Below are 27,379 nucleotides of genomic sequence, written 5' to 3' on the forward strand. Positions count from 1 at the left end.
GGGGTAGAAAATCAGACTCCACACTGAGCATGAAGCTGGACCCCACAACAGTGAGCTCATGACCTGAGCTGAAACTGAGTCAGATGCTCAACCAACTGAGCCACCCGAGCATCTCACTGAATTATACACTTTACATAGATTTATTTTATGATGTGTGAATTATTTTTATAAAGTAGTTTATGAAATAAATGGCTTAATGGGCAAACATTTAGTAGGAGATGGCTTTATTTAAGACATAAGCTAATAATTTCCAGTAAATTCATAAAATTATTTATAACAGACATTTATAGCTCAATTCCCCTCAACTATTAGGAAATATTTATATTTTCCATGAGGTCAGTAAAGAGAGATTGGGAGGTCACTGTTTTACAGATGAGGCAGTTACTATATGAGGCAGAGTTGGAAGAGGCATTCCTTCTAATTGGAAATCTCTGGAAATAGAAAGCAAGAATAAGGTAGGACAATCTACCTGGTGGGGAAAAAAAGTTTTTTAGACCCAAAGGTCCTAGTCCATACACACATATAAAGTCAGCTCCGTGGCTTTCTAAATTGTCAACTCTTTCTTTATTGACACAAAGGAACAACAAAAGCTAAAAATCAGGTCTATAGTTATCTCATATGATAAAATTACCAAGTTTTTTCTCCTGTTTGAAATTACCTCTCTTTGAAACATAACAAACTTTAAAAGTGAAAAAAATCAATAAAATTATCCTTTGCTTAATAAATTGTTTAATGGCTCAGATAGAATTCAGGCAAAATAGCCATGGGCAAAGACAGCCACTGCTAGGAGTAGAATGGCATTGACATTCACTATAGTCCTCCATAAAGGCTTCTCAGATGTGTCTGTCAGCTTCTTTTTCTGGGCTTCTTCCTCTTCTTTGCTCAGTTTGGGACCTGTCTTCTGCAAACCACAAAATATGTCATAAGCCTTCCTGAGGCATCCACGGGGTTTCTCAGGATTATCTGAAACAAAAAAAGACAAACAAATAATCACAGAACATGGGAAATAAAACTCCTGTAAATGTAGTACAGATGACTGTAAAGAATGATTACAACCACTTTTAAGTGTTAGGGGAATCCCTGAGAAAATATAGATAACTTTGATTATATAAAACTGAAAACTTTTGCATGGCATAAAGTTAAATAAACAAAATAAAAACAAGTGACAAACTGGGAAAAAACATTTGCACCTTATACCATAAAAGGTTTAATATCCTTAGCATACATTGGCCTTTAAAAATAGAAAAGACTTCTGACAATCCCATGTAGACACATATATATACATAGATAAAAAGTTCTTAGGGATCCCTGGGTGGCGCAGCGGTTTAGCGCCTGCCTTTGGCCCGGGGCGTGATCCTGGAGACCCAGGATCGAATCCCACGTCGGGCTCCCGGTGCATGGAGCCTGCTTCTCCCTCTGCCTATGTCTCTGCTTCTCTCTCTCTCTGTGTGACTATCATAAATAAATAAAAATTAAAAAAAAGTTCTTAAATTCACTCAAAAAAGGCAGTTACTATATGAAAGGATAAAGATGTGGTATATATATATATATCTATGTCTATAATGTAATATTACTCAGCCATCAAAAAAATGAAATCTTGCCATTTGCAATGACACAGATGGAGCTACAGTGTCATATGCTAAGAGAAATAAGTCAGAGAAATAGAAATACCATATGATTTCACTCATATTTGGAATTTCGGAAACAAAACAGATGAACATAGAGGGAGGGGGAAAAAAGAAGGAGACAAACTATAAGAGAGTCATAGCTATAGAAAACAAACTGAAGGTTGCTGGAGGGGAAGTGAGTGGGGATGGGTATTAAGTATTAAGGAGGGCACTTGTTATGAGTAATGAGTGTTATCTGTAAGTGATGAGTCACTAAATTTACTCCTGAAACTATATGTTGACTAACCAGAATGTATTAATTTTTAATAAGAGATTTTGTTTATTTTATAGAGAGAAAGAGCACAAATGTGAGGGGCAGCGGGAGAGGGGGAGGGAGAGAGAGTCTCAAGCAGATGCTGCACTGAGTGCAGAGTCCCACACGGAGCTCCATCTCACGATTGTGAGATCATGACCTGAGTCAAAATCAAGAGTCAGACACTTAACTTACTGCACCACTCAGGCACCTTGACTAATTAGAAATTTTTTAAAAAGATTTATTTATTTATTTATTTATTTATTTATTTATTTATTTATTTGAAATGAGAGAGAGAGAGAGAGAGAGAGAGAAAGAGAGAGAGAGAGAGAGAGAGAGAGAGAGAGATATTGACAGGCAGAGGGAGAAGCAGGCTCCATGCAGGAAACCTGATGTAGGACTTGATCCCAGGACTCCAGGATCATGCCCTGAGTCAATGGCAGGCACTAAACCACTGAGCCACCCAGGGATCCCTGACTAAATAGAATGTAAATAAAACCTTGAATAACAAAAAAAGAGAAATTTGAAAAAAATGACACTGAGATACTGCTACTCATCTGTCAGTGACAAAAAAATTAGAAAGTTTCACAGTATCCTATATTAATTTGTGTAGAAGCAGGCACTCTCACACACTGTTGCTACAAAAGCATGATTCAACTTTCACAGATGGGAATTTGGCAGCATATAGCAAAATTGCATAGGTATTGACCCAAAATTCAAACTTCTCAAAATCTATCCCAAAGGTAAACTGGCAAAAATACAGAAAGCTCTAAGTACAAGGCTATTTGTTGTATTGGAGAATTTAAAATATACTTCTAAATTCAAATGTCTATGAAAAAAACATAATAAATGTAAGACTATTCTTATAAACAGGGATGCCTGGGTGGCTCAGTGGTTGAGCATCTGTCTTTGGCTCAGGGTGTGATCCTGGAGTTCCAGGATCAAGTCCTCATTGGGGTTCCCAGCAGGATGCTTGCTTCTCCCTCTGCCTGTGTCTCTGCTTCTCTTCCTGTGCTCTCATGAACAAACAAGTAAAATCTTAAAAAAAGACCATTCTTATAAATAAATGGTAAAGAAAACTCTACAGATTAAAAGCTTGAGATGCAACAAAAGCATTACTTTGAGGAAAATGCATAGCTTTATTTATTTACATTATACAAGAAGGAAGGCTGAAAATTAATGAAGTAATATTCAATTTATTTTATTTTATTGAACTTCAGTTTGCCAACATATAGTATAACACCCAGTACTCATCACATCACGTGCCCTCCTTAATGCTTGTTGCCCAGCCACCTTATCCCCCCATCCTTCTCCCCTTCCACAACCTTTTGTTTGTTTCCCAGAGTCAGGAGTCTCTCATGGTTTGTCTTCTACTCTAATTTTCCCCCACTCAGTTTCCCCCCCTTCCCTTGTGGTCTTTTTCACTATTTCTAATACTGCATATTTGAATGAAACCATATAATAATTGTTTTTCTCCAATTAACTTATTTCACTCAGCATAATACCCTCGAGTTCCATTCCTGTCGGTGCAAATGGTAGGTATCTATCCTTTCTAATGGCTGAATAATATTCCATTGTAGGTATATCTATCTATCTACCTATCATCTATCTATCACATCTTCTTTATCCATTCATCTGTCCATGGACATCAAGACTTCCTCCACAGTTTGGCTATTGTGGACATTACTACTATGAACATTGGGGTGCAGGTATCTTGTCACTTCACTACATCAGTATCTTTGGGGTACTCAGTAGTGCAATTGCTGGGTCATAGGGTAACTCTATTTTTAACTTCTTGAGGAACCTCCATACTGTTTTCCAGAGGGGCTGTACCAGCTTGCATTCCCACCAACAGTGCAAGAGGGTTTCCCTTTCTCCATATCCTCTCCAACATTTGTTGTTTCTTGTCTTGTTAATTTTATCCATTCTCACCCGGTAAAGTGGTCTCATTGTGGTTCGGATTTGTATTTCCCTGATGACAAGTGATGCGGAGCATTTTTTTTCATATGTTTGTTAGCCATATGGAGGTCTTTGGAGAAACATCTGTTCATGTCTTCTTCCCATTTCTTTTTTTTTTAATAAATTAATTTTTTATTGGTGTTCAATTTGCCAACATACAGAATAACACCCAGTGCTCATCCCGTCAAGTGCCCCCCTCAGTGCCTATTACCCATTAACCCCCACCCCCTGCCCTCCTCCCCTTCCACCACCCCTAGTTCATTTCCTCGAGTTAAGAGTCATTTTCTTCTCCCTTCCCTTATATTTCCTTTCACTATTATTTATATTCCCCAAATGAATGAGAACATACACTGTTTGTCCTTCTCCGATTGACTTATTTCACTCAGCATAATACCCTCCAGTTCCATCCACATTGAAGCAAATGGTGGGTATTTGTCATTTCTAATGGCTGAGTAATATTCCATTGTATACATAGACCACATCTTCTTTATCCATTCATCTTTCGATGAACACCGAGGCTCCTTCCACAGTTTGGCTATTGTGGACATTGCTGCTATAAACATCGGGGTGCAGGCGTCCCAGGGTTTCATTGCATCTGAATCTTTGGGGTAAATCCCCAACAGTGCAATTGCAGGGTCATAGGGCAGGTCTATTTTTAACTCTTTGAGGAACCTCCACACAGTTTTCCAGAGTGGCTGCACCAGTTCACATTCCCACCAACAGTGTAAGAGGGTTCCCTTTTCTCTGCATCCTCTCCAACCTTGTGGTTTCCTGCCTTGTTAATTTGCCCCATTCTCACTGGTGTGAGGTGGTATCTCATTGTGGTTTTGATTTGTATTTCCCTGATGGCAAGTGATGCAGAGCATTTTCTCATGTGCCTGTTGGCCATGTCTATGTCTTCCTCTGTGAGATTTCTGTTCATGTCTTTTGCCCATTTCATGATTGGAGTGTTTGTTTCTTTGGTGTTGAGTTTAAGAAGTTCTTTATAGATCTTGGAAACTAGCCCTTTATCTGATACGTCATTTGCAAATATCTTCTCCCATTCTGTAGTTTTGTTGACTGTATCCTTGGCTGTGAAAAAGCTTCTTATCTTGATGAAGTCCCAACAGTTCACTTTTGCTTTTGTTTCTTTTGCCTTCATGGATGTATCTTGCAAAAAGTTACTGTGGCCAAATTCAAAACAGGTGTTGCCTGTGTTCTCCTCTAGGATTTTGATGGAATCTTGTCTCACATTTAGATCTTTCATCCATTTTGAGTTTATCTTTGTGTATGGCTCAAGGGAGTGGTCCAGTTTCATTCTTCTGCATGTGGATGTCCAATTTTCCCAGCACCATATTTGAAGAAACTGTCTTTTTTCCAATGCATAGTCTTTCCTCCTTTGTCGAATATTAGTTGATTATAAAGTTGAGGTTCCATTTCTGGATTCTCTATTCTGTTCCATTGATCTGTTTGTCTGCTTTTGTGCCAGTACCACACTGTCTTGATGACCATAGCTTTGTAGTACAACCTGAAATCTGACGTTGTGATGCCCTCAGCTATGGTTTTCTTTTTTAATATTCCCCTGGCTATTTGGGGTCTCTTCTGATTCCACGCAAATCTTAAGATGATTTGTTCCAACTCTCTGAAGAAAGTCCATGGTATTTTGATAGGGATTGCATTAAACGTGTAAATTGCCCTGGGTAACACTGACATTTTCACAATATTAATTCTTCCAATCCATGAGCATGGAATATTTTTCCATCTCTTTGTGTCTTCCTCAATTTCTTTCTGAAGTAAACACCCACCCAACACTTGATTTTGGCTCAGATCATGATCTCATTGTCCTGACATCAAGCCCCACATAGGGCTCCCTGTCAGCAGGAGATCTGCTTGTCTCCCTCTTCCTTTGTCCCTCCCCCTGCTCAAATTCTCTCTCTTAAATAAATAAATAGATAAATAAATAATAGTTTAAAAAAGAAAAGTAAAATAGACAAGTTAGTGAGATTTATCAAGAAAAAAGGAGAAATCACAAAAAGTTATATTAGGAATTAAACAGAATGCATAACTACAGAGGTAGTAGAGATGGAAAAGCCAATAAGTAATATGAATAACTTCATGTCAATATATTTAAAATGTGTGCTAAATGGACAAAATACTACAAAATAAAATTTTCCAAAACTGATTAACCAAGAAATGGAACTTCCAAATACCTCTAGAGGCATTGCTTAATACAAATTTAATCTGGTTAAACCCCTTCCCATTCCAGGCCCTAAGGCCTAATGATATTATTAGCAAAATACCAACATTTTGATGCAGAAATCATTCCAATCTTATTGAAATGTTTCCAATTCATTTTATGAGAACACTATGATTTTAATACCAAAACCAGACAAAGTATAAAAAAAGAAAAACCATATAAACCATTCTTACTCCAGAACACTGATAAAGAAATCCAAAAGTAGAAGGCCTTTATTCTTTCCTCAAGTTGAAGAATCTAAGCCAAATCAAATGAAACAATTGGACTACATGTCCTGAAGTGCTAAACTTTTTTCAATGGTTTAAAAAATACCAGGTAACCAAAGAGCCATGGGGGTGGACCCTGGAGAAGTTTCCTTGTTGGAAATGAGATTAGAACCTAGTTTCAAAGGATAGGCAATTTTTTTCTCTTAGGAGAAGTAAAAATATTCTAAAGAACTTGGTATATGTGTGTGTGTGGGGGGGTGGAGTGAAGAAATCTGCCTGGCTGGAATGGAGGGTATATTGGAGAGAAGAATGAAAAACAAGGTTGGAGAAAAAGGTGGGACTAGATGCTAGGTGCCTAATCACTGTCAATCAAGATTGATTAGTTGAACATTTAATATGTAACCAGGAAGAGGAGAGACTAGAATTGATTTTCACCTCAGAGCTGGTACACAGATCCATGGATGAATGATAGATGAATAGACAGACTGATGGAGAGGCAGGTGAATGGAGAGATTTCATTTGTAATTAATTGTCTTAATTTTTTTGGAAGGTAAGATTTTGACATTTCAGTTTGCCATAAATCTAACAGCTTTATCAGAAACTGAATTTAGTGGCATTAAAAAATAAAGCAAACATAAAAGCAATTCAGGTACAGAGAGATTCTACATAAAAACTAAATGTAACCAAATATTACCTTCATCAACATTATCATCAGCTTCTTCATATCTTTTCTCTTCTGCATCTAAATCAATCCGTTCCTCTGTACTGTTTCGAAGAGCCCAACACAAGCGATACAGCTGTACAGACACCGTAGACAAACACATTAGTGATGGGCAAATGTTTACAATAATATGATGGTACATTTGTTTATTGTATAGTGCCGAAAAAATCAAATGGCACCGAACACTAGAGGTAACAAAGAAGAGGTCTTCTACAACACGAATTCACGAAAACGCACTGACCATTTACAATTATTTCTGTTTTTAACTCTCCCAGTAGTTATTAAGCACTTTCAAGTAATATGCTTACCACTCTTACTTCTGGATTTATAAATCCATAAAAGTCAAAAATTTATCTAATATATACTAACTTACATTTATCTAACTTATACATTTATAATTTCATAAAAGTTAAAGATTTATCTAACTTGCATATACATCTAACTTACATATACATACTCACTGTCCTTATTCAGCTGTTATTAGCTGCAACATTATTACTTTCAGTTGTCTAGTGGTTACTTTTGTAACTTTTAAGATATCTTCTTTTTTTAAAAAAAGATTTTATTTATTCATTTGAGAGAAAGATAGAGAGAGAGAGTGTGCACATGGATAGGGGGAGGGGCAGAGGGAGAAGGAGAAGCAGATTCCTGGCCAGCACAGAGCCAACATGGGGCTTGATTCTTAGACCCTGAGATATGATCTGAGCTGAAGTCAGATGCTTAACTGACTGAGCCATCCAGGTGCCCCTAAAATATCTTCCTAAGCTTCGTTTCTGGATCCATCATGTTTATATAGTTACTGCTATTAAATCCTGATAGCAATTTATGCCCTTACACATTTATTTCCCAGCCAATCTCCAAGCTTTTGTCAACTGTATCATTATTTTAAAACTATTATAAGCTTTATAGAATTTTGTTTTTTTTTTGTCAATATGATTAATTTTCCATGCTTGGTCTGTGTGTTGATTGAAAATTTGAAAATAAATGGCTATTTATGTTATTATAGCTACTTTTTTCCTGTGCCATAGATCCAAGACATGTGATTGGATACAGTGAATAAATACCAGCTCTAGGTCATTCTAAAGAAATGATTTCAAGTATCAAATGGGTTTCAAAATTATAACCTATCATATGTTTGAAGTCACACTTCATTTTACTTGGTCTCATTATTTGGCTCATGACTTTCTTGTATGGATTTACCAGAATTTGTAATTGGCTTTTTTATTTGTTGTTGACATAACAAGCATATGCTTCCACCTTACAGCTAATATTTCTAATTATAGCTTCATAAGACTTTCTTTAAAAGATTTTATTTATTTATTCATGAAGACACAGAGAGAGGCAGAGACATAGGCAGAGGGAGAAGCAGGCTCCTCACAGGGAGCCTGATGTGGAACTCTATCCGTAGACCCGGGATCACACGCTGAGCCAAAGACAGATGCTCAACCGCTGAGCTACCTGGGCATCCTACTTCATAAGATTCTTACTCATAAAATTTCTTATACAATATCTACTTTCTTTGCTGAAACTCTTTTTTTAATGTATAAATTTATTTTTTATTGGTGTTCAATTTGCCAACATATAGAATAACACCCAGTGCTCATCCCATCAAGTGCCCTCCTCAGTGCCCGTCACCCCAACCCCCCAGCCATCTCCCCTTCCACCACCCCTAGTTCATTTCCCAGAGTTAAGAGTCCATTTTCCTGGAAGGCAAATAACTATTTTTTAAATAAACATATTTCCGCTTTTCATCACTCACATGTACATCAGGAATGGGTTTTGTTAGCAGGGAAATTCCCAGGATGACCAGCATGGAAACAAAAAAGAGAATGATGGCAAAGTACAGATAGTGTACTCCACAGATGATTTCAGGACAGTTACTGGCAGCCAAACAACTACTCGTTCCATAGGCAAACTCTGCAATCATACGAATGAGGCCAATCACAAGTCCAGTGATTAGACCCCAGAAGGCTCCCTGCAAAAGGAACAAGAATAAAATAAGAGTATTTGGAAAAAATGAGACGCTCATTTGAGTAAATCATTATCATCATCCTACCTGTTTTCTTCACTAAGAACCAACAATGGCTAACCTTGAGCATAAACTCATCAAAGATGCAAATACACATGTTTATTAGTGGGCTGCTGCTTTCTGTGATCCTGAGATTTCATTGCACCAGGACACTACTGCCTACTCTGACCCAGACTTAAGTTTACCTTGAATTTTATTTTATATATAGATTTCAAAAGTAGTGACTTATTTTATAGAATAAACAGAACTATGGCTTATGTTGAACAATTTGCAGAGTTGATATTAGATAGTTACGATAGGTCTATTAAACTTTTGACAACTAAAAGGATTTATTTTCTCTAAGAAGTTAGTGCGATTGGAAATATGTATCCCTTGATTCCCTGATCAAGATGTTATGTTTAGGGAAACAGTGTTGCATGGAGATTATGAGTATGAGCTTTGGTTGGAGGTAGACCTGAGTCTGAATCCCAAGATCCCACTTACTAATAATAAGTAACATTTGAAAAGCACATAAGATATTAACCTCTTTGCACCTATTCTTCACTTCAAAATTATAATAAGCTAACAATTGGAAACAATTAAGGGATTAAATGTACATTATCCATAATAATCAGTTACAGATATAAGAATAAAAATTAACATATTTTGAGTTGTTACTAGTGTGGTAGGTTCTTTTCTGAGTACTTCACATTTATTTTTTTTTTTATTTTATTTTTTTTTTTATTGGTGTTCAATTTACTAACATACAGAATAATACCCAGTGCCCGTCACCCATTCACTCCCACCCCCCGCCCTCCTCCCCTTCTACCACCCCTAGCTCGTTTCCCAGAGTTAGCAGTCTTTACGTTCTGTCTCCCTTTCTGATATTTCCCACACATTTCTTCTCCCTTCCCTTATTTTCCCTTTCACTATTATTTATATTCCCCAAATGAATGAGAACATATAATGTTTGTCCTTCTCCGACTGACTTACTTCACTCAGCATAATACCCTCCAGTTCCATCCACGTTGAAGCAAATGGTGGGTATTTGTCATTTCTAATAGCTGAGTAATATTCCATTGTATACATAAACCACATCTTCTTTATCCATTCATCTTTCGATGAACACCGAGGCTCCTTCCACAGTTTGGCTATTGTGGACATTGCTGCTATAAACATCGGGGTGCAGGCATCCCAGGGTTTCATTGCATTTGTATCTTTGGGGTAAATCCCCAACAGTGCAATTGCTGGGTCGTAGGGCAGGTCTATTTTTAACTGTTTGAGGAACCTCCACACAGTTTTCCAGAGTGGCTGCACCAGTTCACATTCCCACCAACAGTGTAAGAGGGTTCCCTTTTCTCCGCATCCTCTCCAACATTTGTTGTTTCCTGCCTTGTTAATTTTCCCCATTCTCACTGGTGTGAGGTGGTATCTCATTGTAGTTTTGATTTGTATTTCCCTGATGGCAAGTGATGCAGAGCATTTTCTCATATGCATGTTGGCCATGTCTATGTCTTCCTCTGTGAGATTTCTGTTCATGTCTTTTGCCCATTTCATGATTGGATTGTTTGTTTCTTTGGTGTTGAGTTTAATAAGTTCTTTATAGATCTTGGAAACTAGCCCTTTATCTGATACGTCATTTGCAAATATCTTCTCCCATTCTGTAGGTTGTCTTTGAGTTTTGTTGACTGTATCCTTTGCTGTGCAAAAGCTTCTTATCTTGATGAAGTCCCAATAGTTCATTTTTGCTTTTGTTTCTTTTGCCTTTGTGGATGTATCTTGCAAGAAGTTACTATGGCCGAGTTCAAAAAGGGTGTTGCCTGTGTTCTCCTCTAGGATTTTGATGGAATCTTGTCTCACATTTAGATCTTTCATCCATTTTGAGTTTATCTTTGTGTATGGTGAAAGAGAGTGGTCTAGTTTCATTCTTCTGCATGTGGATGTCCAATTTTCCCAGCACCATTTATTGAAGAGACTGTCTTTCTTCCAATGGATAGTCTTTCCTCCTTTATCGAATATTAGTTGCCCATAAAGTTCAGGGTCCACTTCTGGATTCTCTATTCTGTTCCACTGATCTATGTGTCTGTTTTTGTGCCAGTACCACACTGTCTTGATGACCACAGCTTTGTAGTACAACCTGAAATCTGGCATTGTGATGCCCCCAGATATGGTTTTCTTTTTTAAAATTCCCCTGGCTATTCGGGGTCTTTTCTGATTCCACACAAATCTTAAAATAATTTGTTCTAACTCTCTGAAGAAAGTCCATGGTATTTTGATAGGGATTGCATTAAACGTGTATATTGCCCTGGGTAACATTGACATTTTCACAATATTAATTCTGCCAATCCATGAGCATGGAATATTTTTCCATCTCTTTGTGTCTTCCTCAATTTCTTTCAGAAGTGTTCTATAGTTTTGAGGGTATAGATCCTTTACATCTTTGGTGAGGTTTATTCCTAGGTATCTTATGCTTTTGGGTGCAATTGTAAATGGGATTGACTCCTTAATTTCTCTTTCTTCAGTCTCATTGTTAGTGTATAGAAATGCCACTGACTTCTGGGCATTGATTTTGTATCCTGCCACGCTACCGAATTGCTGTATGAGTTCTAGCAATCTTGGGGTGGAGACTTTTGGGTTTTCTATGTAGAGTATCATGTCATCGGCGAAGAGAGAGAGTTTGACTTCTTCTTTGCCAATTTGAATGCCTTTAATGTCTTTTTGTTGTCTGATTGCTGAGGCTAGGACTTCCAGTACTATGTTGAATAGCAGTGGTGAGAGTGGACATCCCTGTCTTGTTCCTGATCTTAGGGGAAAGGCTCCCAGTGCTTCCCCATTGAGAATGATATTTGCTGTGGGCTTTTCATAGATGGCTTTTAAGATGTCGAGGAATGTTCCCTCTATCCCTACACTCTGAAGAGTTTTAATCAGGAATGGATGCTGTATTTTGTCAAATGCTTTCTCTGCATCCAATGAGAGGATCATATGGTTCTTGGTTTTTCTCTTGCTGATATGATGAATCACATTGATTGTTTTACGGGTGTTGAACCAGCCTTGTGTCCCAGGGATAAATCCTACTTGGTCACGGTGAATAATTTTCTTAATGTACTGTTGGATCCTATTGGCCAGTATCTTGTTGAAAATTTTTGCATCCATGTTCATCAGGGATATTGGTCTGTAATTCTCCTTTTTGGCGGGGTCTTTGTCTGGCTTTGGAATTAAGGTGATGCTGGCTTCATAGAACGAATTTGGAAGTACTCCATCTCTTTCTATCTTTCCAAACAGCTTTAGGAGAATAGGTATGATTTCTTCTTTAAACGTTTGATAAAATTCTCCTGGGAAGCCATCTGGCCCTGGACTCTTGTGTCTTGGGAGGTTTTTGATGACTGCTTCAATTTCCTCCCTGGTTATTGGCCTGTTCAGGTTTTCTATTTCTTCCTGTTCCAGTTTTGGTAGTTTGTGGCTTTCCAGGAATGCGTCCATTTCTTCTAGATTGCCTAATTTATTGGCGTATAGCTGTTCATAATATGTTTTTAAAATAGTTTGTATTTCCTTGGTGTTGGTAGTGATCTCTCCTTTCTCATTCATGATTTTATTAATTTGAGTCTTCTCTCTCTTCTTTTTAATAAGGCTGGCTAATGGTTTATCTATCTTATTAATTCTTTCAAAGAACCAACTCCTGGTTCTGTTGATCTGTTCCACAGTTCTTCTGGTCTCGATTTCGTTGAGTTCTGCTCGAATCTTTATTAACTCCCTTCTTCTCTTGGGTGTAGGATCTATTTGCTGTTTTTTCTCTAGCTCCTTTATGTGTAAGGTTAGCTTTTGTATTTGAGTTCTTTCCAGTTTTTGAATGGATGCTTGTATTGCGATGTATTTCCCCCTTAGGACTGCTTTTGCTGCATCCCAAAGATTTTGAACGGTTGTATCTTCATTCTCATTAGTTTCCATGAATCTTTTTAATTCTTCCTTAATTTCCTGGTTGACCCTTTTATCTTTTAGCAGGATGGTCCTTAACCTCCATGTGTTTGAGGTCCTTCCAAACTTCTTGTTGTGATTTAGTTCTAATTTCAAGGCATTATGGTCCGAGAATATGCAGGGGACAATCCCAATCTTTTGGTATCGGTTCAGACCCGATTTGTGACCCAATATGTGGTCTATTCTGGAGAAAGTTCCATGTGCGCTTGAGAAGAATGTGTATTCAGTTGAGTTTGGATGTAAAGTTCTGTAGATATCTGTGAAATCCATCTGGTCCAGTGTATCATTTAAAGCTCTCGTTTCTTTGGAGATGTTGTGCTTAGAAGACCTATCGAGTATAGAAAGAGCTAGATTGAAGTCACCAAGTATAAGTGTATTATTATCTAAGTATTTCTTCACTTTGGTTAATAATTGATTTATATATTTGGCAGCTCCCACATTCGGAGCATATATATTGAGGATTGTTAAGTCCTCTTGTTGAATAGATCCTTTAAGTATGATATAGTGTCCCTCTTCATCTCTCACTACAGTCTTTGGGGTAAATTTTAGTTTATCTGATATAAGGATGGCTACCCCTGCTTTCTTTTGAGGACCATTCGAATGGTAAATGGTTCTCCAACCTTTTATTTTCAGGCTGTAGGTGTCCTTCTGTCTAAAATGAGTCTCTTGTAGACAGCAAATAGATGGGTCCTGCTTTTTTATCCAGTCTGAAACCCTGCGCCTTTTGATGGGGTCATTAAGCCCGTTCACATTCAGAGTTACTATTGAGAGATATGAGTTTAGTGTCATCATGATATCTATTCAGTCTTTGTTTTTGTGGACTGTTCCACTGAACTTCTTCTTAAAGGGGAATTTTAAGAGGCCCCCTTAAAATTTCTTGCAGAGCTGGTTTGGAGGTCACATATTCTTTTAGTTGCTGCCTGTCTTGGAAGCTCTTTATCTCTCCTTCCATTTTGAATGAGAGCCTTGCTGGATAAAGTATTCTTGGTTGCATGTTCTTCTCATTTAGGACCCTGAATATATCCTGCCAGCCCTTTCTGGCCTGCCAGGTCTCTGTGGAGAGGTCTGCTGTTACCCTAATACTCCTCCCCATAAAAGTCAGGGATTTCTTGTCTCTTGCTGCTTTAAGGATCTTCTCCTTATCTTTGGAATTTGCAAGCTTCACAATTAAATGTCGAGGTGTTGAACGGTTTTTATTGATTTTAGGGGGGGATCTCTCTATTTCCTGGATCTGAATGCCTGTTTCCCTTCCCAGATTAGGAAAGTTTTCAGCTAGAATTTGTTCAAATACATATTCTGGCCCTCTGTCCCTTTCGGCGCCCTCGGGAACCCCAATTAAACGTAGGTTTTTCTTCCTCAGGCTGTCGTTTATTTCCCTTAATCTATCTTCATGGTCTTTTAATTGTTTGTCTCTTTTTTCCTCAGTTTCCCTCTTTGCTATCAACTTGTCTTCTAGGTCACTCACTCGTTCTTCCACCTCGTTAACCCTCGTCGTTAGGACTTCTAGTTTGGATTGCATCTCATTCAATTGATTTTTAATTTCTGCCTGATTAGCTCTAAATTCTGCAGTCATGAAGTCTCTTGAGTCCTTTATACTTTTTTCTAGAGCCACCAGTAGCTGTATAATAGTGCTTCTGAATTGGCTTTCTGACATTGAATTGTAATCCAGATTTTGTAACTCTGTGGGAGAGAGGACTGTTTCTGATTCTTTCTTTTGAGGTGAGGTTTTCCTTCTAGTCATTTTGCTCAGTGCAGAGTGGCCAAAAGCAAGTTGTATTGGGAAAAAGAGAAAAAGAGAGGAGAGAAAGAAGGAAAGAAAAGAGAAAGAGAAAAAAAAAAGGGAAGAAAAAGAAAAAAAAAACGAAAAAGAAAAAAAAAAAAAAGAAAAAGAGAAAGAAAAAGAAAGGAGAAAAAAAGGGGGTGGGGGAAGGAAACAAATCAAGAAGCAAAACAAAACAAAAACAAAAACAAAAACAAACAAACAAAAAAAGAACCACCGGGGAGTATCTTCTGATTCTGTGTACTTTAAGTCCCTTGGCTTCTCCTGGAAGTTGTCAGTCTAGCTGGTGTTCTGGGGGAGGGGCCTGTTGTGCTGATTTTCAGGTGTTAGCAGTTGGGGGAGCTGCTGTGCCCCTGCCTGGTGCAGGGCTCAGTGGGGGTTGTTTACCCCGTGAGGCCGCAGGAGGAACAGCCCCAGTGGCGGGGCAGCTCTGGAAACCTGGATTCAGCTCCGGCAGGAACTCCGTCTGCAGGGCCTGGAGGCTCCGGGCGGGGCCGCTGATCTGCTCAGCTGGGGCAGGAGCGTCCTCGCTGTCCTGGGCCCTCCCGGCCTCTGCCTGTCCCGGGGGAGGCGGGATCCTGGGCTGTGTCCCGGCGCCCTGTGCTCCGGGGCCTGCGCTGTTGGATTCGCGCTCCCGGGCCGCGCAGCCCCCTCCGCGGAGCCGCCGCCCGAGCCCCTCCGAGCTGCTCCTGGAACCGCGCAGCCCCCTCTGCACTGAGCCTCTTCCTCTGCCCGAGCCCCTCCGAGCTGCTCCCGGGGCCGCGCAGCCCCCTCCGCGGAGCCGCCGCCCGAGCCCCTTCAGCTGCTCCGGGTCCCGCCGGGTCCCGCCGTGCGCGCTGCAGCCCTTAGGGAGCTCGGGGCACTCTCCTGGGTGCGCAGTTGCTGTTACTGTCCCGGGGAGCCCGAGGGCATCCCCGCCCTCCTGGGTCCTGCTCCAACTCCCCGCGAGCCCCTTTCCCCCGGGAAGGTCGGTGCAGCTCCTGCTCCTCCGGGACGGGGCTCTCCTGTCCTGGGGACACTCGCCCCGGCCCAAGCCCGGCTCCTCGCGGGGCCCCTCCCCCTTGGAGGCCTTTGTTCCTTTATTTCTTTTTCCCCGTCTTCCTACCTTGATAGAAGCGCGAACTCTTCTCACTGTAGCATTCCAGCTGGTCTCTCTTTAAATCTCAGGCCGAATTCATAGATTTTCAGGATAATTTGAAGGTTTTCTAGGTAGTTTGGTGGAGGCAGGTGATTTGGGGACCCTACTCTTCCGCCATCTTGCTCCTCCCCCCAGTACTTCACATTTAAAAAAAATCTCTTAATCTTCACAGCAATCCTATAAGGTAGGCATATGATTAACTTCATTCTACACAGAATCAAATGGTTTGCTCAAGATCACAATGATATAAAGTGGTAGATCCAGGATTGGATCCTGTCAGTCTTACTCCAAAACTTGTGTTCCTTAGCATCACGTCATGTATGTATATAATATTTTGTAAGAAATATAAAGATTGTACTGAGGTGCCTGGGTGGCTTAGTTGGTTAAGTGTCTGCTTTTGACTAAGGTCATAATCCTGGGGTCCTGAGATCAAGTCCTATGTTGGGCTCCCTGCTCGGTGGGGAACCTGTTTCTTCCTCTCCTCCTTGTTTATGCTTTCTCTCACTATGTCTGTCTCTCTCTCAAATAAATAAATACAATCTTAAAAAAGATTGTACTATAAGTGTGCCCTACATATTTACACACGTTAGTGAGAATCAGGAATTGTAGCTGATTACAATTAAAATTGAGATGGGTGGCTCAGCTGTTTAGCACCTGCCTTCCCCCTGGGGCATGATCCCGGAGACCCGGGATGGAGTCCCACATTGGGCTCCCTGCATGGAGCCTGCTTCTCCCTCTGCTTGTGTCTCTGCCTCTCTCTCTCTCTCTCTCTCTCTCTCTGTCTCTCTCTGTCTCTCAAGAATTGATAAATAAAATCTTTTAAAAAATTGAGATGGGCTTTGAGTTGTATATACAAAGTGGAAAGAATGCATTTTTCTACCAGTGAAAGAATTAACTTTCTTACTCTAGCAGGGAAGAAGTTTTCTGATTTTTACTTACTTGTTCATTGACTCTTTTACAGAAGATGGCAAGCAGGAAGACAGCTGCAACAGGAGGCCCAAGGTAGCTAGAAATTGATTCTATATAATGGAACAGTTGTCCATTTTGAGATACCTGCACTAATGGGACCCACAAAATACTGATGACAATTAATAGAATGATAAATAGCCTGAGGAGAAAACAAAATGATTTAAATATTAAACAAAAAGCATTATCAATACTTCTATTGTTCTTTAGTTCTTAAATTCATTCTTGTGGCCATTCATTGATTTTCCAAATAAAATCAAACTCAACCTCACATGAAGCCATGCCATGCTTAATGATCACTGGTTAGTAAAATGCCAATAAAGCAATTGCTTGTCTACAATTAGTAAAAATAGCTTCAATTATGAGATTAAACATCCATTCATAACAGTTCAAATGTCAGTCACTGGTTAATAATTCTCTAATGCAATTTATGTAATATATCAGTTAGAAAAAAACCACCATACTATTTCTATGAGTAAGTAATTATTTGTTTGATAATGAAAGTCACTCCCATTTTGATCTTTTTTCCTAGCTTGAGAAAAACTAAGTCAGCGTGCACAGGTTAGAATTACAATATTCTTTATTCCAGAATGTGGAGTGAATTGGCCAGAAATGGTAATTTGTGTATTTTACTCCTTGAGTACTTTGACAGGTAGAAAGAATTGGTTAAAATATTGGTAAAACCCTTTTAGAAGTTCCTGGGGTCCAGGGAGAATGACTAATGCTAAACTCCACAATATTCTGTGTTTATTGTATAAATAAACAAACATAATTTACTGGACTGTCATTACTTCTCTGTGCTCACCTGAAACAGAGAGGGGGGGAAAAGTGGGGAACAAGTATTTAGGCAGGAGATTGAGGAACAGGTATCTCATTGAAGCTTCAAAAACTTTCTGCAACCTTGCAATAATTAAATGTGATAAACCATGGAAAGTTTGAGCATGATTCTTAGATAATAAAGTTTAATAAATAAATAATACCCATTTTCCTTGTTTTCCTTGTTATCATCATTGGAAAACAAATCATGTACTTCCCTTACTCTCTTATCTTCAGTTGTTTTCTGTCATATGTGGAATAAAATCCAGTCTTGTTATGGCTTAAGTGGCCCTACATAATTTCACCTCTAGCTACCCTTTAGCCTATGGTTGTTATCACTTTTCCACTTGCTCATCATGTGCCAACCTCACACCACTGTCCTGAGACACACCACATACATGAGTGTTGTAAGAATTCAGCATTTACTGTTCCTTTCCTACAGAGACATAGGGTTCACTTCCACACTTCCCTCAAGACTGTCCTCAAATGGGACCTCCTCAGGGAGTACTCCCTGAACACCTGTCTTGAGGAGCCCCCACCTTTAATCCTTTAAAAAATTTTTTTTATTGGAGTTAAATTTGCCAACATTTAACATAATACCCAGTGCTTATCCCGCCAAGTGACCCCCCCAGTGCCCATCACCCAGTCACCCCAACCCCCTACCCACCTCCCCTTCCACTACTCCTTGTTCATTTCCCAGAGTTAGGAGTCTCTCATGTTTTGTCACCCTCACTGATATTTTCACTCATTTTCTCTCCTTTCCCTTAATTCCCTTTCACTAATTTTTATATTCCCCAAATGAATGAGACCATATAATGTTTGTCCTTTTCCAATTGACTTATTTCACTCAGAATAATACCTTTCAGTTCCATCCACATTGATCCACCTTTAATCCTGCTTTAACTTTCTTCCTAGCACTTTTTGCCATCAGATATGGAATACATTTATTGATTTTCTATCTTTATAACAAAGGCATACATTCTACAAAGCAGGAAATTATTTTTCACATATATGTTCTTTTTCATATTTGTATTCTGGGAACTAGTAGGCATTTAATGAGAGAGAGAGAGAGAGAGAGAGAGAGAGAGAGGGAGAGAAATTCATTACTTTATTATTGAGATAAAGGCATTTATACCCAAGATCATATACCTATTGGCGGACTTCTGCATCTTGGGCTTACTGAACTCAGGTCCAACACTTTCGCTACCAGAAACATAGATGCTTTATTGTTCTTATTCTCCTATAGCATTTTTCCAGAGTCAAGATCTAGACCAAGTGAGCTGCTGGAATTTTCCTTGGAAATGTTTAATTTACTAAGCTATTGCTACTGTCTCCTGCAAAATGCTACTTTTTGCATGGGTGGTCAGTTTCTCTTGGCATCTCATTTCTTAATGAATACAGTTAATAAACTACTCATAGTGGGGTGTTTGACTTAATCTGTGACTTGCTTCATGAGATATACATGGAAACCTCTAGAGACAGTGCATTAACCTATTAGAGTAGGCGGGGAATTTATACCCCATGGGAGACACTAGAGTTTCATGAAGATGTAGTTGGAACAGAGTGTGAGGACAAGAAGAATTCAGAGAAAATCAGAAGCATTTGAAAATTTGGAAATGTGACTATTTCATTTCAAAATGTGGTCCCCAATTTTATATCTGGAAAGAGATAAAGTCCTCTTAATTTCCCTTCCCCACTCTAGAAATCCATCATCTATTTCACTGAACCCAAAGATGAGAAGACACTAGTTCACTTTTATTTTCCAGAGAAATTTTAGACAGAAATCAGGATGCTCTCACCTTCCTGCTATAAGAAGCTCCTTCTCTGATGCCTGTTTCCTAATCTTGGTGTAGAGGTCCATGGTGAAGAGGGTGCTGGCGCTGTTAAAGATGGAGGTCAGGGAGCTCATGAGAGAGGCCAACATGACTGACAGCATGAGACCTCGAAGTCCTGGGGCCAGATGAAAGTGCAAACATTAGTTAGGGATTGGACTCCATGATTTATGAGGGCCTTGCCAAACCAGAGAGTTGTTCAAAAGTGTTACCTGGACCACATACTAAACTGACATGCATGGCTATCTGTCACCCCCTGCATTACATGGTTATCATGAATCCCTGGCTCTGTGGACTGCTGGTTCTAGTGTCCTGAATTCCTTATTACAGAGCTTAATGGTGTTGTGGGTGTCCTTCTGTACAGGCACAGAAATCCTTCATTTTTTTTTAACTCAATCAAGTAATCAGGAATGCCTGTTCTGACACTTTTCTTAATGACATGGTGATATATTTTATGACTGTGCTGCTGGCAGGTGGTCCTTTCACTGGGTTCCTTTACTCTTGTTTCCCCCGTACATAGAATCTCATCATCTTAGAGCAAGTATAAAGCATTTTCTACCTGTGCATCTCACCTCTTGGTTGTCTCCTTATTTTACTCTACAAGCCTAGAAGTGTACTTTAGCTCTGCTGCTCCCCAGAGCTCCCACACAAGTGCAGTGGCCTCGGTGATATACACATAGTCATACCCATGCTGAACCCCTTCATCTATAGTCTGAAGAACAGAGACATAAAGAGGGCTCTGAAAAGAATCTTTGGGGTTCCAGTGATGCAGTGGCCAGTCATCCTGGGGCTGAAGATGTGCCCATGATTGTAAGACTCATAGCCTCAGAGCCAGAAATGCCATTCTTTGATCAGGCTGTGAAAGTAGAATCTGCTCATTCTATTGATTTCCTGGAATTTCCATTTGTTTGACTTCAACTTCTCCATACCTTTAAGTAACTCACTTATTAAGATTCTGCTCTGTCTCATATACAGACTCTTTACCTTTTTCCATTTTCATATATCCCTAATGGCCTCTCTAAACTTAGATCACAAATGCCTGGAAATCTCTTTTTTAATTTAAATTCAATTAGCTAACATAAACTACCTACTTAGCTTCACATGTAGATTTCAATGATTTATCAGTTGTATATAACACCTAGTGCTCATCAAATAGCATGCCTTCTTTAATGGCCACCACCCAATTACCCCATTCCCCACCCACCTCCCTCCTTCAACCCTCAATTTGTTTCCTATAGTTAAGAGTCTCTCATGGTTTTTCTCCCTTCCTAATGACTTCCCATTCAGTTTTCTCTCCCTTATCATATGATCCTCTATGCTGTTTCTTATATTCCGCATATTAGTAAACCATATGATAATTATCTCTCACTCATTGACTTATTTCTCTCAGCAGAATACACTCTAGTTCTATCCACGTCCTTGTAAATGGCAAGTATTGCTCCTGTCTGATGGCTAGGTAGTATTCCATAAAAAAAAAAATAAACTGACGTGCCTGTCAATATGTATCATTGTGTAGTATTTCCTGCATATTTCCTGACCATTTGAGAATACTCAATACAGAATTCTGGTTATAAATATAAACTTAGAGATAATTTGCTGGAACTTAAATCTGGGAGAGAAAAAACAGTGTGCCATCGTTCTTTGGGGGAGAGAACCTCTCAGCTTCCTGAATACTTAGGAAACTAGAGAGGGAAAAGAGAAGTAGATAGTTCTGTTGAAGTTTTTGGTGGGGAGAGCAAAGAGTTTTAGATATTACGGTCACTTCATCCTCCAGTTCTCTCTTATTAGTAATGCCCCTAAAACTCCTGGGACAAAGTGTTGAATGAGGTGGATGGGTGATGTCACTTGTGGGTCATGCTCTCTTCCTCCTAACAATGCTCATGTGTGTCAGGAAGGAGAAAAATCACAAAAGTGTTAGCTGATCTTTGATGGACCTAAGGTACAAGGTTGTTCCTAGTTGTTCCTGAGCCCCATACTCTGCTCTGTTTCTGAACAACACAGAACACCTTCTAGCATCCTAGTAATTTAACTTTTCCACATGTGTAATTTATTTTCTATCTCATTACACTAGAATGTGAGTTCCAAGATATAGGGGATTTTGTGCCTATTTCACTGATGTTTTCTTAGCATCATGGCAGTGTCTGGCACATAGCAGGCACTCAATAAATAGTTTTAAATTAAATAGACTGAGGTCTATTATTTGGGTATAACTGGTCTAAAGAAAGCAGGATAAATATTAACTTCTAGCTTTCTGACTTTATAAGTTTGTATTTATGCAAAACTTTTAATTTTAAAAAAGATTTTATTTATTTATTTGAGAGAGAGAGAAAGAGAGCTAGAGAGAGAGCACATACAAGCAGGGGGGAGGGAGAAGCAGACTCCCTGCTGAGCAGGGAGCCTGAAGTGGGACTTGATCCCAGAACACTGGGATTGTGACCTGAGCAGAAGGCAGAAGGCAGACACTTAACCAGGTGCCCCTATACAGCACTGTTTTAAAAAATATTTTATTTATATTTATTTGAGAGAGAGAGAAAGAGAGAGAGAGAGAACATGAGTTGGGGGAGGGACAGAGAGAGGGAGAAGTGGACTCAGCAGAGAGTCCCACATGGGGCTTGATCCTGGAACTCCAGGATCACAACCTGAGCCAAAGGCAGATGTTTGACTGAGCTACCCAGATTGCACTCTATGCAACTCCTTTATTGACAAATCCATTATTTAAATGCTCTTGATTGCCTTGCCTTGGAAGACGTATTGTATCCAAAGGAGTAAGGATTCTTTTAATGGGAATTATATCTCATTCATCTCTGTATTCTCCAGGCTCAGCACAGGGCTGGTAACCTATAGAAAGTGCCCAAGAGGCAGCCTGGGTGGCTCAATGGTTTAGCGTCACCTTCAGCCCAGGGCCTGATCCTGGAGACCCAGGATTGAATCCCACGTCAGGCTCCCTGCATGGAGCCTGCTTCTCCCTCTGCCTATGTCTCTACCTCTCTCTCTCTTTCTTTCTGTGTCTCTCATGAATAAATAAATGGAATATTTTTTAAAAAGTGCTCAAAAAAGTGCTCAAGAAATGTCTGATGAGAAAGGAGAGAAAATGAGTGGTGATGGGCACTGAGGGGTCACTTGGCGGGATGAGCACTGGGTGTTATGCTATATATTGGCAAATTGAACTCCAATAAAAAAAGAGAAATGTCTGATGAAGACAACTGAATTAATGGAATTTAGGATTATTAAGGATTATACCATAATCCTTCTTCATGGTCCATTTGTAGACCAGGTCAGGTCTCTGAGGCAGTCCCAGCATTACCATTTTTCTTTTTTTTCAGCTTTATTGAAGTATGATTGACAACAATTGTACATAGTTAAGGTGTACAACATCCTGTTTTGATATATGTATACATTGTGAAATGATTACCACAATTAAACTAATTAACATATCTATCTCCTCACAGTTATGGTTTTCTTCTTTTGTGGTGAGCATACTTGAGATCTATTCTCTTAGCAAATTTTAAGCAGAAGTTATTATTATTATTTTTTAAATAAATTAATTTTTTATTGGTGTTCAATTTACCAACATACAGAATAACACCCAGTGCTCATCCCGTCAAGTGCCCCCCTCAGTGCCCGTCACCCATTCACTCCCACCCCCCGCCCTCCTCCCCTTCCACCACCCCTAGTTCGTTTCCCAGAGTTAAGAGTCTTTATGTTCTAGCAGACGTTATTATTAAGTACAATATTCCTGCTGTACATTAGTTCTCCAGAACTTATTCATCTTGCAACTGAAAGTTTGTAACCTTTGACCAACATCTTCCCATTTCCCCCACCCCTCAGCCCCTGGCAACCACCATTCTACTGTTTGTATGTGTTCCACTTCCTTAGATTCCACATATAAGTTACATTATGTAGTATTTGTCTTTCTTTATTTGACTTATCTCACTTAGAATAATGTCTTCTAGGTCCATCTATGTTGTTGCAAATGGCAGGTTTCATTTCTCTAAAGGCTGAATAATATACTATTATCTATACTCATCTATCTACCTATCTATCCATCTATCATCTATATATAATTACATTTTCTCCATTCACTTAAGCATGGACATTTTCTTACCATCAGGCATCAGTTCCAGCACCATCATTGGGTAGGCATAGTTAGTGCAGCCGACTTCAATGCCACAGTGTTTCACACATTCAGAAGGTACAATACAGGCCACCTTCTCTGAGGAGGGATTCAGATAAGTGGGTTCAGTGAGGGGGGTCCACAGGTAAGATCTACAACCATTGGACATAGAGACAAGCTGTACATCATGGATGAAAGGAAAAACATTTGCTGGGACATTGGAGATTCAATTTTGAATTCCACAACATGAATCTGGTCCCTGTTTATTTCATACCTATAGCTTCCCTTGCACTGACGTAAGGGGCAGCGTTTCTCTTTGGGATATGGCCCAGCTAGAACATTAGAGCAAATGGGGGGAGCTGATTCCATCCTCCAGAAAAGCTGTAAGAGCATAAATTCTCCCACAAGCACAGAACTCCAGAGATTAAAAAAATAGCCACAACAATAATATTCAGGAAGTTAGTTCGGTGTCCGGTCATTTAGCCCAGTGTTTTCCACCTATATCTAAGAAGAAGTGTAACTTGTGATTGTTATTGGGGGTGATGTTCATGTAGGTTGAAGCCTCCCTTTGCTGCATCAGTTGTCCAACCCCGTGGCGATTTTTTTTTTTTGCTTAAACAATTTTATGACAACAGATAGCAAAAGATGATTCAAAAAACTCCCAGGATATTAACCCTAAACACATTAGCTTCTTTTAGTTTTTTAAATTCTTTTCTAATCTTTTTCCACAGAAAAATGTCTTTTTTTGTAGCTATGGTAATCATTGAGATAATATTTTGTGGTCTGCTTTTTACATTTAAACATAATAACTTCAGCATTTTACCAAGTTTTGAGAAAGTCTTTGGTCTTTTGTGTGTAATTGTCCATAAAGGGGGTATATAATAATTTCTTTGGCCATTTTCTCCTTGTTGGATATATAGGTGTCAAATATGTCAAATTTTCCTGTTTCTGACCCTCTGCAAAAACTGTTCTCTCCAACTGGAATTGTGTTTTTACTTCCATTCATAATGGGTTTTCTAGCTTATCAAGATTTTAATACATCTTAAAACCATTACTTAGAATTCAAGCATAAAAGAAAGAGAATTTATGAATCAATGGCTTGCCTGTGTATAGGATGCGGCTGATCATTCCTGGCATCACCATGAGGAACATGGGCAGTAGTTTCAGGTACCCACACATGATGCAGGCAGCCTTCACGTGAGACATGTTTTTACCTGATAGGCAGCGCTGCACAATTACCTGCCAGGAAAACATGACATAGTCATTAAACAACTAGAGGATGATTTCAAAGAAGGGGAGTGTTTCTTTTTAGGGATTAATGTTACAATAAGATATGAGTTCATGAATAGTGGAAAATAATGGGTGTCAGAGTAAAATCAGAACTCAAATACCAAAAAAAAAAAAAAAAAAAAAAAAAAAAAGAACTCAAATACCTGCTCCTCTTATGTGAGTATTTGGTTTTGTGAGACACAGGTTTCTCATCTTTGAAAAAATTATCTCTTGTAGGACATTCTGAATATTTGGTATAATGTTTGTAAGACTTTTGTTACATATAAGTCAATGCACATCACTATTATTAAAATGTTTACAGTTCTCAGGTTGCATTGCAACAATGGCCACGTGCTTTTCCAGGTACAAAGCTGTCTCTACTGATCTTCGCCACAAGTTGTGTTTAAGTTGTGCTTTTAGTGTTGTAGGCACCAAATAAGCCATATACTCATCGGTATCTCTCTATCATTAGGGGGAAATCGTCCCTTTGAGAAATCAAGCTAATTGCCATAGAAACATCCATCAGAGTCAAGCAGCCATCAGAAGAGAACTCTGAGGCATTCATCTCTAAATTTCTACACAATATTCTGAGGGTCACATTGAGTTATGAATCAATTATAGTGGTTCTGGGAAATTCAATGCATGTAATTTCATAATTTTCATGTAAGTTGTGTAATCTCTTTACTAAGAATTTTCTAGTAAAGCAGTATTTTTACCCATAATACCATAACTTCTTGACATTTTTCTTCTCAAGGAATGTCAGAAAATAGGCATGGCCTTTTCTGCTTAATTCTCTTTGGAGAGACAAATCTATTAGGGATAGCAACAGTGCTAGGGGAGCGGGTGCCATCTTCAGACAGAGGGCTTGAAGCAGAAAGTTGGAGAGACAATACAAATTACAGGTGAGGAGAGGAAGCAAGAAAGATCAGGTATCAGATTTAAGGGTGAATGTGAGACCATTTACAGGAGATAAGTCAGGTGGTCAGAGACAAAATGTAAATAATAAAGATGGTTGCAGAAATCAATGAACAGATGCATTCTTTGGTATATGTTGAGGAAATCAGTTTATTATATAGAGAAAAAGAAAACTGATCACTCACTGACCCCACAAGTGGCCATTGGTTTAAGATGGGTTAAAATGGTGAAATTACAAGTTTGAAGTGACAGAGACTATTTAAGGTGAAGAAAACTTCAAAACAGAAAACAATAACAAACTCAGATGCTATAAAAAGGAACATCCAGAAAACAAAAAATAAGATTTTGGGAGTTATAATACAAAGGCAGAGGATAATATTGAGGAAATCTAGAAAGTAGAGCAGAAAGGTCAAGAGATGAAATGTGGGGGATGAAAGATAAGAATACTAGAAAACCAGTTGAGGAAGACCAACACCCCAAATTGGAAGGTCTCCAAAGAAAACAAAAAGCAAGCAAAGAAAGAATACCTCCAATTCATTCAAGACATCAATTTACAGATTAAACTGGCTCACAGTGGCCTCACAACGGACAAAAATAGATCTACACAAAATAGTATGTTGTGAGCAAAGGAACAAACAATCCAATCATGAAATGGGCAGAATACATGAACAGAAATCTCACAGACAAAGACATAGACATGGCCAAAAAGCACATGAGGAAATGCTCTGCATCACTTGCCATCAGGGAAATACAAATCAAAACCACAATGAGATACCACCTCAAACCAGTGAGAATGGGGAAAATTAACAAGGCAGGAAACCACAATGTTGGAGAGGATGCGGAGAAAGGCGAACCCTCTTGCACTGTTGGTGGGAATGTGAACTGGTGCAGCCACTCTGGAAAACTGTGTGGAGTTTCCCCAGAGAGTTAAAAATAGACCTGCCCTACGACCCAGCAATTGCACTGTTGGGGATTTACCCCAAAGATTCAGATGCAATGAAGTGCCGGGACACCTGCACCCTGATGTTTCTAGCAGCAATGTCCACAATAGCCAAACTGTGGTAGAAGCCTCGGTGTCCATTGAAAGATGAATGGATAAAGAAGACGTGGTCTATGTATACAATGGAATATTACTCAGCCATTAGAAACGACAAATACCCACCATTTGCTTCGACGTGGATGGAACTGGAGGGTATTATGCTGAGTGAAATGAGTCAATCGGAGAAGGACAAACATTATATGGTCTCATTCATTTGGGGAATATAAAAATTAGTGAAAGGGAATAAAGGGGAAAGGAGAAAAAAATGAGTGGGAAATATCAGAAAGGGAGACAGAACATGAGAGACTCCTAATTCTGGGAACCGAACCAGGGGTGGTAGAAAGGGAGGTGGGCGGGGGGGGGGGTCGGGATGACTGGGTGCCAGGCACTGAGGGGGGCACTTGATGGGATGAGCACTGGGTGTTATTCTATATGTTGGCAAATTGAACACCAATAAAAAATAAATAAAAAAAAGAAAAAAAGAGAAA

At 39.2% G+C, this 27,379-nt stretch overlaps 1 protein-coding gene and 1 pseudogene across 1 annotated transcript in view; both read right to left on the reverse strand.

Annotated features, from left to right (window-relative positions):
- Positions 1-259: 259 nt before the first annotated feature.
- The window catches only part of SLC5A4 (solute carrier family 5 member 4), a 48,558-nt gene continuing 21,438 nt past the window's right edge, over positions 260-27,379 (reverse strand). Inside the window, exons 9-15 of the mRNA XM_038574527.1 lie at positions 24,772-24,907; positions 23,660-23,767; positions 19,522-19,672; positions 16,880-17,048; positions 8,802-9,017; positions 7,016-7,118; positions 260-963 (exon numbers count right to left, since the gene is read on the reverse strand). Coding sequence (XP_038430455.1) covers positions 749-963; positions 7,016-7,118; positions 8,802-9,017; positions 16,880-17,048; positions 19,522-19,672; positions 23,660-23,767; positions 24,772-24,907 — 1,098 coding nt within the window. The 3' untranslated portion in view covers positions 260-748. The remainder of the gene's footprint in view (positions 964-7,015; positions 7,119-8,801; positions 9,018-16,879; positions 17,049-19,521; positions 19,673-23,659; positions 23,768-24,771; positions 24,908-27,379) is intronic.
- Positions 19,693-20,435, reverse strand: OR7A22P (olfactory receptor family 7 subfamily A member 22, pseudogene; annotated as a pseudogene).

Source organism: Canis lupus, chromosome 26, assembly GCF_011100685.1.
Source record: "Canis lupus familiaris isolate Mischka breed German Shepherd chromosome 26, alternate assembly UU_Cfam_GSD_1.0, whole genome shotgun sequence".
NCBI classification, from domain to species: Eukaryota; Metazoa; Chordata; class Mammalia; order Carnivora; family Canidae; genus Canis; species Canis lupus.